The sequence below is a fragment of the Zalophus californianus genome, chromosome 14, assembly GCF_009762305.2.
Source record: "Zalophus californianus isolate mZalCal1 chromosome 14, mZalCal1.pri.v2, whole genome shotgun sequence".
In the NCBI taxonomy this organism is placed as follows: Eukaryota; Metazoa; Chordata; class Mammalia; order Carnivora; family Otariidae; genus Zalophus; species Zalophus californianus.
In genome coordinates, this window is record NC_045608.1 from 22,837,594 (window position 1) to 22,851,304 (window position 13,711).

Below are 13,711 nucleotides of genomic sequence, written 5' to 3' on the forward strand. Positions count from 1 at the left end.
TTGCACTATGATTTTTTTCCCTCTATTTTCTAAAGGAACATGTATTATATGTGTGATTTATTTAAAAAGTAAACTCTATCCTCATGATAAATGGAAAACCTGGATCAATTGTCGTAAATAGGCAGAACCATCAAAATAAACGTGGTGGACACAACACTGTGGCCACTGCCTTGCAGCTAAGGCAGAAGGCTGTGAGCCTGAGGCCTGCTCTCTGTGTTAACAAAGAAGAGCACAAGGGGCACCTAGTGGCTCAGTTGGTTAAGTGTCTGCCTTTGGCTCAGGTCATGATCCAGGGTCCTGGGATCGTGCCCCGCATCGGGCTCTCTGCTGAGGAGAGAGCCTGCTTCTCCCTCTGCCTCTGCCTGCCATTCCCCTGGCTTGTGCAAGTGCTCTCTCTCTCTCTCTCTCTGCCAAATAAATAAATAAAATCTTAAAACAAACAAACAAAAAAAACAAAGACGAAAAAGGCAAGGGGAACCTTAGGCAGAGAAAACAATGTGTGCCTAGTATGTGAGAAGGCAGCCAGGAAGAAACAGGTTAGAAATGTTTAGCATAGGGGTGCCTGGGTGGCTCAGTCAGTTAAGCGTCTGCCTTCGGCTCAGGTCATGATCCCGGGGTCCTGGGATCAAGCCCCGCATCGGGAAGCCTGCTTCTCCCTCTCCCACTCCCCCTGTTTGTGTTCCCTCTCTTACTGTATCTCTCTCGGTCAAATGAATAAATAAAATCTTAAAAAAAAGAAAAAAGAAATGTTTAGCAGAATCAAAGCTGTTGAGGCAGCTTCTCAGTACAAAGAATACCTCTCCAACAATGTAGCGGGCAGCCTTGGTGACCTGTGACTGAATTATGCCAACAGAGGCTGCAGAACAATACATTGGCCATGTGGTAGAGGGCATTTGGTAATGAAACCATGGGAAGCCAGAACTCGTGGACTGGTTTGTTTATTTATTTATTTATTTATTTATTTAAATAATCTCTACACCCAATGTGGGGATCGAACTCACAAACCCAAGATCAAGAGTCCATGCTCTTCCAACTGAGCAAGCCAGGTGCCCCACCAAGCTGACATCCTGATTGCAGCATTGTGGGAGACCATGAGCCAGAACCAGTCCAGTTAATTACTCACTCCTGAATTTCTGACCCATTTGGAACCATGTGAGATAATGATTGTTTATTGTTTCAAACTGCTAGATTTCGAGGGTAATTCTAGGAAGGGGCTGGCCCTCCTGGTCTAGGGTGAGCGTCTTCACCAAATTCCAGATGTTTCTGGCCACCTCTGCTGGGACAAGGAGGGAGGGCTGACCTGCAGCCTCCTCGGGCTGACATTTCCAAGAGGGTTTCCCCATCTCCACCCACTTAAGTGGGGCAAGAGGATAACACTAGGCGGTTCCAGGAGCATGCTCCCACCCCTGACCAGGAGAGATGGGAGATGGATCTTCTTCCCCATGTCATATGAACCACAGTGTGGCAGCTTACTGGAAGTGCAGCTTCAAGACCCCAAACCCAACCCTAGCTAGGGTGACCAACTCATTCCACTTTACCCTAGACTTTCCCAGTTTTTGCACTGGCAGACCTCCCCATTCAGGAAACCCATCTATCCCAGGGAAACCAGGAGATTTGGTCATTCTAAATGTGGCCCTGTCCCTCTCCTCACAACATATACCCACTTCATTCCAGAATCTTTTCCTTGCTTAACTAACTCCATTTACCTTGCTTGAAGGAGTAGGGCACAGGGGCTCTCTTTGTGGCATTCAGTGACATGCAATCCTAGTTAACTGAGCATCTGGTATGAGTGCGTCCCTGACCCATGGACTGCGCATTCTGGGCAGCAAACCAGGTAGATGTTGGACAACAATCCTACAAATAAGGAATTAGACCATTTCCAATTACTGTGGAGTAAATTGCCCTCAAAATCTAGGGGCCTCAGTTCCTTCTCCATGGACTTCTCCAGGCATTGTTTGGGTGTCTTTACCACATAGCAGCCGGCTTCCCCCAAACCAAGTGATCCAAGGGAGAGTAAAGTGGAAACTTCAAGGACTCTTGTGACCTTGGAAGTCACACTTTGTCATTTCTGCGTGTCCCATGGGTTACGCGTGTCGGCCCTGCTCAGCGTGGGAGGGGGCTTTGCAAGGGTGTAAACACCAAGATTCGAGAGTCATGGGGGCCACCTGGGAGGACGGCTACCATGATTAGGTTTTGTACTAGGCCTAGCTTGATTATTGGTATTGGACTTAGCATTCCAAACCATCTTCTGTGAGCAGGCCTCCCCAGCATCATTGTCTTCTGTCTGAAGATCTCTCCCTCCTCTTCCTCTCTGAGCTCCCTTCCGGCCCACCACTGAGTCTGTGACCGCTCTTTCTCCCAGATTGTCCATCCCTCCCCTTTCTGCAGAGAGCTGACCCATCTCTTCTCCTTTCCTAAAGCTGCCCACACAACATCCACCTTCATGACTCATGGCCAAGGCCTGCTGCCCAATCTGTGAAATGAAATGAGAGGAGCCAGGGACAAAGACAAATGGGCAGAGCCAGGCAGAGAGGAATAGGCAGGTTCGTAAGTGTAAAATATGAACAAACCTGCCATCATCTATTCTCTGGAACAAATACATCATCACCAAATGGGCTGCAGAAGAGCAAAGAGACAAATTATCCAGCTGTGACAGTGTCGCCTGTTCCTTATTGATGAGCTTTTATGCTCAGGCCCAACTCCTCTCTGAGAATTGCATCCCCTAGCTCCTTGAGACCCCAAACAAGAGGGACAGGGACAAGAAAGCTTTCATGTTTCAGCTAGGGCACAAGCCACGCTGCTACGTTCCAGCCTTTCTGTAGTAGGCATCATATGCAGATATGAATTATGTGACTCTGACACAGTACACAAAAATGTTAATAAAATGCCACTCCATGTGTAAACTGGAATTCACACAAATGCCAGAAAAAGAAAACATTTTTACTCCTTAGGTATTGCACAACTTTAAAGCCACCGGGGATAGAATGAATGAAAAACTGTTTATGCTACTGCCACACGGTGGTACCACTTCAGTGGGGAAAACAAATGACCACCTTCTGCATCATTATGGAGCAAATCACACCGTTGTTAACGTGCTGTGGACCCTAGCAACTGCTTTTTGTGCCCATTAAGCTGTTATTTTGACATTAACTGTCATTACAAATCACTTTAAAAAGCTATAACAATATCATTCAAACATTTACCAAGTAGAGATACTAGTGCTGAAAGACACACCCCAAATCAATACCTTTGGAGTAGATATTGGATGTGATAAAACACTACAAAGAAGACTGAATCACCTCCTCAACAGGTGGTGCTGTTAATTTAGAAGAGTTCCCACAGGTAGAGATAATGCTGCAAAGATACAAAGCAGCATCAAAAGCAAAAATACGGTAAGACAGTTGTAGATTTATGAGCTGTGCAAACCCATTCCATCACCTACTTTACATTCATTCCTGGGGGAAAACTGGTCTTGGAATATGAAATTTTGAATCATGTGAAGTTTACAGAAGGCATCCTTCCTGAAAAATGTGACTTTCCTGGACCTCCCTGGCTATAGTGGCATAAATGCTGCTCCTTGAGCCTGCTCTTGGAAGGCGATTCCTACAGGTTGAATTGTGTCCTGTGAAATTATAGAAAAGTATATATTTCATCTGTTCCTGGCACAAAGCTCCTAGAACCCATGTTATTTCCTAAGTGATAAGAGTGCTACCAGCACCTTTTGTTCAAATATTTGGTGCTTGATCCCGGTTCTTGACTCAGAGCTCTTTAAATCCCTCGGAATTTCCGGGATGAGAGGAACATCTTTTGTTCTAATGAGGCAATGCCTTGTGGGATCCTGGATGGGGTGGGTCATCAGAAAGATGAAGCCATCATTAGAAGCTTGGAACTTTGAGTCCCAACTCCCTTTCTCCTGGAAGGGGAGAGGGACTGGAGGTTGAGTTAATGACCAATCATGCCTACTTACAAGATGAAGCTGCCATAAAAATTCCAAAAGTAGTGGGTTTGGAGAGCTTCCAGGTTGGTGAACATATCCATATGTTTGGAAAGTGGTGTATCCCCAACTCTATGGAAGCAGAAATTCTTGCTCCCTGGATCCTTCCTGACTTTGTCCTATATTCCTCTTCATTTTGCTGTTCATCTGTATCCTTTATTATATAATAAAACAGCCCACATGTTCCTCTGAATTCTGCAAGCTATTCTAACAAATTACCAAGTCTAAGGAGGAGGTCACAGGAACCCCAATTTGTAGCCAGTAAGTTAGAAGTACAGATGACAACCAGGACTTATGATTGGTGTCTGAAGGAGGAGTAGTCTCATGGGACTGTGTCCTTAACCTGTAGGGTCTGCACTAACTCTAGTTAGTGTCAGAACTGAATTGAATTGTACGCCATCCAGCTGTTGTCCCAGAGAATTGTTTGGTGTGAAAAAGCCCCAGATATAGTGTCAGAAGCATAGAGTGTGTGACAGTAAAGAAGAAACAGAAGAGTATTTTGCCCATTCATGTCCCCTAAATAGGAGATACTCAAGTCCCAATCCCAGTCCCTCAGAATGTGACCTTATTCGGAAATTAGGTCTTTACAGAGGTAATCAGGTTAAAATGAGGTCATTAGGGTGGGTCCCAATCCAACAAGACCGCATGGAAAAGGGAAATCTGGACACAGGACAGGCATGCACAGAGGGAAGACAATGTGCAGACACAGGGAGAGGCTGTGTACAGGCTGGAGTGATGTCGCCACCAGCCAGTGAACATCTGGGGACACTGGGAGCTGGAAGAGGCAAAGAAGGAGCCTCCCCTCCAGGTTTCAGAGGAAGCTTGGCCCTGCTGACTTCTGGATCTTGGACTTCTAGCCTCCAGAGCTGTGAGACAATACATTTCTGTTGTTCCAAGCCCCCTGGTTTGTGTTATTTTGTTACAGCAGCTCTAGGAAGCTAATACATACTGTTAGCTTGAGATTCAAAAGTATCTACCGCAGCGAGGAACATAGAAACAGCATCAAAGGCCAGTTAAGCAAGATTATAAATTTTAGGCCAGAAAACAGTCATTTGTCAGTACCTGCTGTAGACAAAGGCATGTTTGCTACTGGCAGCATGCTATCATTGGAAGATGAAGATCATGGGCCCAGAGCTAGAAACCTGGCTGGTCTCTCTTTTAGGCTGTGTGGTCTTTGGCCAGTAAGTTAGCTTTGGGTACTTCAGTTGTCTTAACTGTCTCATGGGCATAATAACCTATTTAACCATGAGAACTCAATGAGAATGCATAGGTACAGAAATGATCACTCAGTAAAAGTGCAATAAATGTGTGCTTTGAGGTTTTGCTACTTGCAATCCCATTTTCTATTCTCCCATTTTAAGTGATGATAAAATGGAGGTCCAGAGATGATAAAAACCTTTTCAGGGCCACACAGCACCTTAGACATAAAGGGTGCTCAATAAATATCAATTCTTATTTTTTTTAAAAGATTTTATTTATTTATTTGAGAGAGAGAGAATGAGAGATAGAGAGCATGAGAGGGAAGAGGGTCAGAGGGAGAAGCAGACTCCCTGCCAAGCAGGGAGCCCGATGTGGGACTCGATCCCGGGACTCCAGGATCATGACCTGAACCGAAGGCAGTTGCTTAACCAACTGAGCCACCCAGGCGCCCCTCAATTCTTTTTTTTTTTTTTTTTTTAAAGATTTTATTTATTTATTCATGAGAGACAGAGAGAGAGAGAGAGAGAGAAGCAGAGGGAGAAGCAGGCTCCCAAGGAGCAGGGAGCCCGATGTGGGACTCGATCCCAGGACCCTGGGATCATGACCTGAGCCGAAGGCAGACGCTTAACCATCTGAGCCACTCAGGCGCCCCTCAATTCTTATTTTTAAAAGGACTCTTAAACACGTCAAAGCATTTATTATTTTTTTTTAAAGATTTTATTTATTTGACAGAAAGAGACAGTGAGAGAGGGAACACAAGCAGGGGGAGTGGGAGAGGGGAGAAGGAGGCTTCCTGCTGAGCAGGGAGCCCGATGCGGGCCTCAATCCCAGGACCCTGGGATCATGACCTGAGCCAAAGGCAGATGCTTAATGACTGAGCCACCCACGCACCCCAAAGCATTTATTATTAATGCCCATTTTTACAGATGAGGTAACTGAAGCTCAGAGAAGCTAAGTTGCCCAAGGTCACAGAAAAGTAGAAATTCCAACTCAGGTCTGCTTGCCTCTCTAACACCACAAGGGACATCCTGGGAAAATCCAAAGATCTTCAATTCCAGACCCAAAGGGAACAGGATGAGTACTAGTGATTTCCTAAGCTGTTCTCTGTTCCTTTCCCACTGTTATTTCAGATAGGAGTTGTTTCCTGCAGGCTACCTGCCTTCAGGTTCAGTGCCTCAGGATGGCACCTTGGAACACTGGTTCCTGGCCATGGCCTCAGAAGTCTTAGGTCCCAGATCACCTGGGCCAGGTGACCAAGACAGGCCAGAACCTCTTAGTTTGCTCAGTTTCTTTAAAAAAAAATAATAAATTAAATTATTTATTTATTTATTTATTTATTTTTTTAAGATTTTTTTTTTTTTTTTTTATTTGAGACAGAGAGAATGAGAGAGAGAGAGAGAGAGCACATGAGAGGGGGGAGGGTCAGAGGGAGAAGCAGACTCTCTGCCGAGCAGGGAGCCTGATGTGGGACTCGATCCAGGGACTCCTGGATCGTGACCTGAGCCGAAGGCAGTCGCTTAACCAACTGAGCCACCCAGGCGCCCTAAATTATTTATTTATTTAAAAAATATTTAAATCTCCATTCTTCGTGTGTGTGTGTGTGTGTGTGTGTGTGTGTGTGTGTGTGTGTGTTTTAAGATTTTATGTATCTATTTGACAGAGAGAGACACAGTGAGAGAGGGAACACAGCAGGGGGAGTGGGAGAGGGAGAAGCAGGCTTCCTGCTGAGCAGGGAACCCGATTCGGGCTTGATCCCAGGACCCTGGGATCATGACCTGAGCCGAAGGCAGACACTCAATGACTGAGCCACCCCAGTGCCCCTATTTTTTTATTTTGAAATAAAACATTTCATTAAATTTTGTTTGTTTCTCTGCCAATATCGATTTTCTACTGCTGTATTTACAAATTACCACACATTTAGTGGTAATTACATTTTTTATCTGACAGTGTTCACGGGTCTGGAATCCAGGCATGGCTTAGCATGATCTTCTGCTCAGGGTTTCACAAGGCTGCAATCAAATTGTCAGCCATTCCATGGTTCTCCCCTGGAGCTCAGAATCCTTCCGCTTAGTTTACTCGGGTTGTTGGCAGAACTAAGCTCCTTGTGGTTGTGGGATTGAAGTCCTTGTTTTCTTGCTAGCTGTCAGATGGGACCACTCTCCACTCCCAGATGCCACCCAGAGTTCCTTGCTATGAGGTCCTATAAGCAGCTCACAGCATGGATGTTTGCTTTTTTTCCAGGTCAAAAGGAGCTCATGTCTCGGACTTCCTTTATCTTTGAACCCCAAATCTCCTTTTAAGAGTCCACCTGAGGGACGCCTGAGTGGCTCAGTCAGTTAAGTGTCCGACTCTTGATTTCGGCTCAGGTCATAATCTCAGGGTCATGGAATCGAGCTCCGCATCGAGCCCTTCATCGGGCTCTGTGCTCAGTGCACAGTCTACTTGTCTCTCTCCCTCTGCCCACCCACCTTCCCCTCTCTGTTTTCTCTCTTTTGAATAAAAAAAAAAAGAGTTCACCTGGCACTATATTGTACAGCAGAAACTAATATAACACTATATGTTAACTATACTGGAATTAAAAAAAAAAAAGGAGTTCACCTGATTAGTTCAGTATTCTCCTGGGATAATCTCCCTTTTGACGAACACAACTGATTAAGGTGTTTCATCTGCAAAAATCCCCTTTGCCATATAAAGCAACATAATCACAGGAATAATATCCCATCATATCTATTGGTCTTGCCCATGGCCAAGGGGGAGGATTGTACAAGTCCGTAGATCAATGGGGGACATTTTATTTTTTGCTTTTTAAAAAATTTTTAATTTTTTTAAAAGATTTTATTTATTTGAGTGAGAGAGATAGAGCACGAACGGGGGAGGGGCAGAGGGAGAGGGAGAAGCAGACTGCCCACTGAGCAGGGAGCCTGACTCAGGGCTCAGCCCCAGGGTCCCGAGATCATGACCTGAGCTGAAGGCAGACACTTAACAACTGAGCTACCCATGGGGGACATTTTAGAATTATGCCTACCACACTGCTTTTCTGCACTTTCTATTTCTTTTTTGTAACGCATATGGATTACTTATGAGATAAGGAAAACACAATGAACGTTATTAAAAAAATAAAAAGCAAACCAGTCTCCCATGAGAAATATAAATGCTAGAGTTAAGAGATATTTCTCTTGTGAGTCTTCTTAGAAAGGATGCTGTGTGTATATCTGTCAGCTAAATCTCTACTAAAGGCAGAGTTCCACAGGGCTGTTTCTTATAACACCCTTGGTGCAGGACACTGGCTTCATGCCAAATACAGTAAAAGTAATTCCAGAAACAACAAAGTCCAATTTTTGGCAGACAGGTTATAATCTAGCATTCACATGCAGTATCTGGTACGAGTTGATTCAATCTTGGTGGATGAGCTGATTTAATCTGGGGCTTACCATATGCTTTGGAGGAGTCTTTTCATGAACCTTCTAAAATTTTGTGCATGTGTATGTGTGTGTGTATTCCTTTGTGGAGAAAGTCCACTGGTTTCATCAGATTCTTGATAGAGTGTTTTTGACTTAAAAAAAAAAATCCACAAAAGCTGTTAAAGAATCATTGCCCTAGGGGCACCTGGGTGGCATAGTCAGTTAAGCACCCACTCTTGGTTTCAGCTCAGGTTGTGATCTTAGGGTAGCTGAACACAGAATCTGCTTGAGATTCTCTCTCCCTCTTCCTCTACCCCTCCCGCTTGTGCTCTCTCCCTCTCTTTTAAATAAATAAGTAAATCCTTAAAAAAAAAAAAGAATAATTGCTCTAGAGAAGGATTTCTTTAGCTGGGCACTATTGATACTTTGGGCTGCATAATCCTTTGTTGTGGGAATTTGTCTTATGCATTGTGAAATGTTTAACAGCATCCTCAGCCTTTACCATGGAGTACCGGAACATCCCCTACTTGTGACAATCAAAAAAAATCTTTAGATGTTGCCAAATGTCTCCTGGAGGGAATGGACCTCACTTTGAGAGCCACTGATCTTTGGGAAGAATGGAGGAACAAAATGTAACTAACGTGAAATCTAGAGATGCAAATTTCATCTCTTCTGGTTATGATCTTGGGTAAATTACCTTCTTTCAGCCTTAGCCAGTTTCCTCATGTACTGGGGATATAGTAACTACCAAGTAGGGTTTTGATAAAGATCAAAAGAAATAAAGCATGCAAAGCCCTTTGCAGAGTACCTTATGTGGTAAGCACATAATATATTGTAGCTATTAATACTGTTTCCATAGGTGAGACCATTAAGTATTTCATGTCCTTTATTTCTTCATTCAACAAGTATTTACTAACTGGCACCGTTGTGTCCAGAACTTTCTTTCTTTCTTTTTTTTTTTTATTATTTATTTATTTATTTTTTATTTTTAAAGATTTTTATTTATTTATTCATGAGAGACAGAGAGAGAGAGAGAGAGAGAGGCAGAGGGAGAAGCAGGCTCCCAAGGAGCAGGGAGCCCGATGGGGGACTCGATCCCAGGACTCCAGGACATGACCTGAACTGAAGGCAGACGCTTAACCATCTGAGCCACCCAGGTGCCCAATATTTTATTTTTTTATGTAATTTCTAACCCCAATGTGGGGCTTGAAGTCATGACCCTGAGATCAAAAGTCACATGCTCCACCCACTGAGCCAGCCAGGGGCCCCTTAATTATTTTTTTTTAAAAACATATCTATTGGGTGCCTGGGTGGCTCAGTTGGTTGGGCGACTGCCTTGGGCTCAGGTCATGATCCTGGAGTCCCAGGATCGAGTCCCCCATCGGGCTTCCTGCTTGGCAGGGAGTCTGCTTCTCCCTCTGACCCTCTTCCCTCTTGTGCTTTCTATCTCTCATTCTCTCTCTCTCTCAAATAAATAAATAAAATCTTTAAAAAAATATATCTATTTTTAAGTACACTCTACCTCCCAATGTGTGGTTCGAACTCACAACCCCAAGATCAAGAGTTATATGCTCAGGGCGCCTGGGTGCCTCCGTTGGTTAAGCATCTGCCATCAGCTCAGGTCATGACCCTGGAGTCCCAGGATCCGCCTCCCATCAGGCTCCCTGCTCAGCAGGGAGTCTGCTTCTCCCTTTGCCCCTTAACTCACTTGTGCTCTCTCTCCTCTCTCAAATAAATAAATAAAATCTTAAAAAAAAAAAAAAGAGTTGCATGCTCTACTGACTGAAGCAGTCAGGAACCCCCAGATCTTTCTTAATGAGCTCTGCTTGAATTATTCCTTCTCAAGCCCTTATCTGGTAGGTACTATTATCATTTGTGTTTTTTTTTTGTGAATGGCACTTTTAATGCCAGCATAATATTCCATTACATCTATTTTTATTCCTCGTCCAGGCCTCCCTTCTGAGATCCAGACCCATATATCTACCTGTCTCCCCAAGAATGTTTAAATTTGGCATCTTTGGCCAATTAGCCCAGTGCCTAGGACCTAGTAAGCCTTCCATAAAAAGGAGCTATGACTGGCCATCAATGTCATATTTACCCCTGCTGTTTGATCTACAGCCTCTTTCTACTCCTCAGTAGGATCCCAGAATCACTTATTTGTCAGCAGTCCTGGCCCTGGGTTAAAGCCCTGATTTGTTGTCCCTGTGGGGGGCCCTCAGGAGAATCCACCTGATTCTCCCACCTACAGGGAAGAACTGAAGCAATTAAAATGAAGACATTCTCACTCCAAGCCCACACTACCCTGAACAATCATTTTGGTGGGGAGAATTTGCTAGCAGTCAGTAGACAGGATATAAAGTTCCCCCACAGCAGCTTTGCTGGGTGGGCCAGCACATGCTGGTGATTCATGGCACCACAGGGGCCTGTGGAGATCTAGATTTATACTATGGTATGGTTACAGCAACAGTGTCTGCTGAGTGCTCCAGAATGGCAGTTCGCGGTTTGGGAGGGCTAAACAGGGAGCAACTTGGCAGCCACACTTAGGGAAGCAGGGCAGTGAAATGGTAATGCCAGCAAGCTCTGGGTGGGATAAATCTGGGTTTTAAGTCCCATCTTTGCTCCTCGCTATCTACATAATAGTTAGTAGGTGGCTCTCTCATGCTGAGCTTCTCACTTTTCCCATCTGTAGGGGAGGTGATGCTAATGATGGTTAACATTTAAGGACTGCTTACTCTTCAGTCAAAACAGAGAAAATTGTCTCTACTCAACCATTAAGAGTTATTTATTTATTTATTTATTTATTTATTTTTAAAAGATTTTATTTATTTATTTGACAGAGACATAGTGAGAGAGGGAACGCAATCAGGGGGAGTGGGAGAGGGAGAAGCAGGCCTCCTGCTGAGCAAGTGGCCTGATGCGGGGCTCGATCCCAGGACCCTGGGACCATGACCTGAGCTGAAGGCAGACGCTTAACGCCTGAGCCCCCCAGGAGCCCCCCATTAAGTTATTTAAAAGTAGGATTTATTTTTTAAATACAGAAAGCTATATACTCCACCTCACAACACATCCACTATAACTTGATGACACTTAAAAAATAAAGAAAACACATATATGGTTTGAAAATGGAAGTCAGAGTCAGAAGTCAGAACAAAATGAGAAAAGCTTTAATTTTCGACCATTTTTTACCTATAAAAACAGCAAGTTCATAGGATTCAATTTAGTTATGTGCCAGCCACCGTTCTAAAGCTTTATATGTGTTAACTTCCTTAAATTCCTCAACGCCCCCACGACGTAGGTACAATTATTATCCTTCCTTGATAATAATACAATTTCTCCCCAAGAGAAGCAGAAGGATCTGGGGGAGAGCGCCGGCAACCTAAACAGCCTCCACGTGATTTAAAAGTTTGAGAAACACAGAGGTCAGTATATGCAATTAAGTGTCAAGGAGGATTATCCGCCGGGTGTCAGAACACCTGGGGCGTCACACCTCGGCGCGTATTTGGCCCGCAGCTCAGTTCCCCACTGAGCCACCCGCAACTGGGTACTAGCCTCTAGGTAGTTCCCGGGAGAAGGCGCGCGGGGTTCCGATTCCTCAACCAGTCTTGCTAGGGTAGGCGTACTCCATGTGAACAAAAGCGTTCGGAATGACTGCCGCTTTGGCCACTCAACGCCGAGCCTAGGCCCGCGCCTCCAATCACAGCGGTACTTCCAATTGGTGGGGTCTTTCCGAAGCAGGGAGCACGGGAGGGGAAAAGTCCCGCCTCCCTAGGAGCTCTCAGCCAATGGCAGAGTCCGGGCGGCAGCCGCGGTGTTCGGTTGCGCCGTGTGTAATGATCTGGGGGCCTGAGGGCGGGGCGGGGAGCAGGCCGGGGTCTGTGGGGAGGGGACGATTCCCGCGGGCGCGCGGAGAGAGGACGGTGACAGCCACGCGCGCACGTGCGCGCCTGGCCGCAGCGCGGCCCCGAGACCTCCATCGGCCGCTGAGAGGCGCGCGGGGGCTGGGCCGCTGCCGTCGAGGGGCCCCGTCCCGGGGCGTCCCCAGCGTCCCCGGCCCGAGTCCCTGAGCACAGGGCCGAGCCCACCACATCGGTCCTGGCTAGTGTTTCGTCCCGGTGGCTGTAAGGGCCCGTCTCCCAACTCCCCTTTACGCTCCCGGGGCAGGGTCCTCACGGCCCATGCTGGCCGCTGGGGGCCTGCGCCGACCAGACAGCTCCCAGGCCGGCCAGTTGGCTACCATGGTGGCCCTGAGGCCTGTGCGGCTCCTCCAGGGGGGCTAACAGGTCCAGAGCGCAGGCCTCGGGGCACGAGGGTCCCGGGCCTGAGCCCCGCGCAATGGCCGGGGCCATCGCTTCCCGTATGAGCTTCAGCTCGCTCAAGAGGAAGCAGCCCAAGACGTTCACCGTGCGGATCGTCACCATGGACGCCGAGATGGAGTTCAACTGCGAGGTAACCGGCTGGCAGCCCCGACGGGCTGTGGCAAGGGGGAGCTGGGCGGAATCCGGCGGAATCCCCTCTCGCCGGGCCCTGCTGTGGGTCGGGCACCAACTGGGGCGCCCCTGCCGCGGTGACAGTCAAGGTGGAAGCTTGAGGGATTCAGCTTCTACCGTCTCTGAGTATAGACAGAGCTGACCAGAACCGGAAGGAGCCATCTAGGCCCAAATCCTCATGTTAAAGATAATTGCTGCCCTTTCTTCATAGGGCTTTTGGGTTTGGAAGCACTTCCTGAAGGTTTTCATTCATTGTTACTGGAAGAGGCTGGAAGCATCCGTGGTGGCGAATTCTGGTTTTCAGTGTCAGGCTTAAGCTCCGGCTCTATAGGCTGTTTTTTTTTTTTTTTTTTTTTTTACTTTATTAGATATTATTATATGCCCCAGGTATTAAAAGTTGCATCTTGTATATTGGAAAGGCTATACTTCTTTCCCTTTTCCAAAAGCTTTCATTTTCTGGAAGAAAAGCCTGTAAAGGAAAAAGTTGATGACTAATACTTACTTTTCATGCAGTTTACATCATGATGATAACAGTTATTATTTGTTGAATATATTCTGTCAGACGCTCATGCATTTAATTCTCACAGCTACCCAATGAGGTAGGTACCCCAAACCATATATCTAGTAAG

The 13,711-nt window shown here is 46.0% G+C and overlaps 1 protein-coding gene across 5 annotated transcripts in view; it reads left to right on the forward strand.

Moving 5' to 3' along the window:
* The first annotated feature begins 12,443 nt into the window (after nt 1-12,443).
* The window catches only part of NF2 (neurofibromin 2), a 75,684-nt gene continuing 74,416 nt past the window's right edge, over nt 12,444-13,711 (forward strand). For 3 of the 5 annotated variants that reach the window (XR_003516821.2, XM_027575444.2, XM_027575443.2), the window contains exon 1: nt 12,447-13,041. Coding sequence is in view for 4 of the 5 variants with exons in the window: in XM_027575444.2 (XP_027431245.1) it covers nt 12,928-13,041 (114 nt within the window). In the remaining variant the exon portion in view is untranslated. Of the gene's footprint in view, nt 13,042-13,711 lie in introns of all 5 variants that reach the window. The other 2 variants (XM_027575446.1, XM_027575447.2) reach the window with 2 other exon arrangements.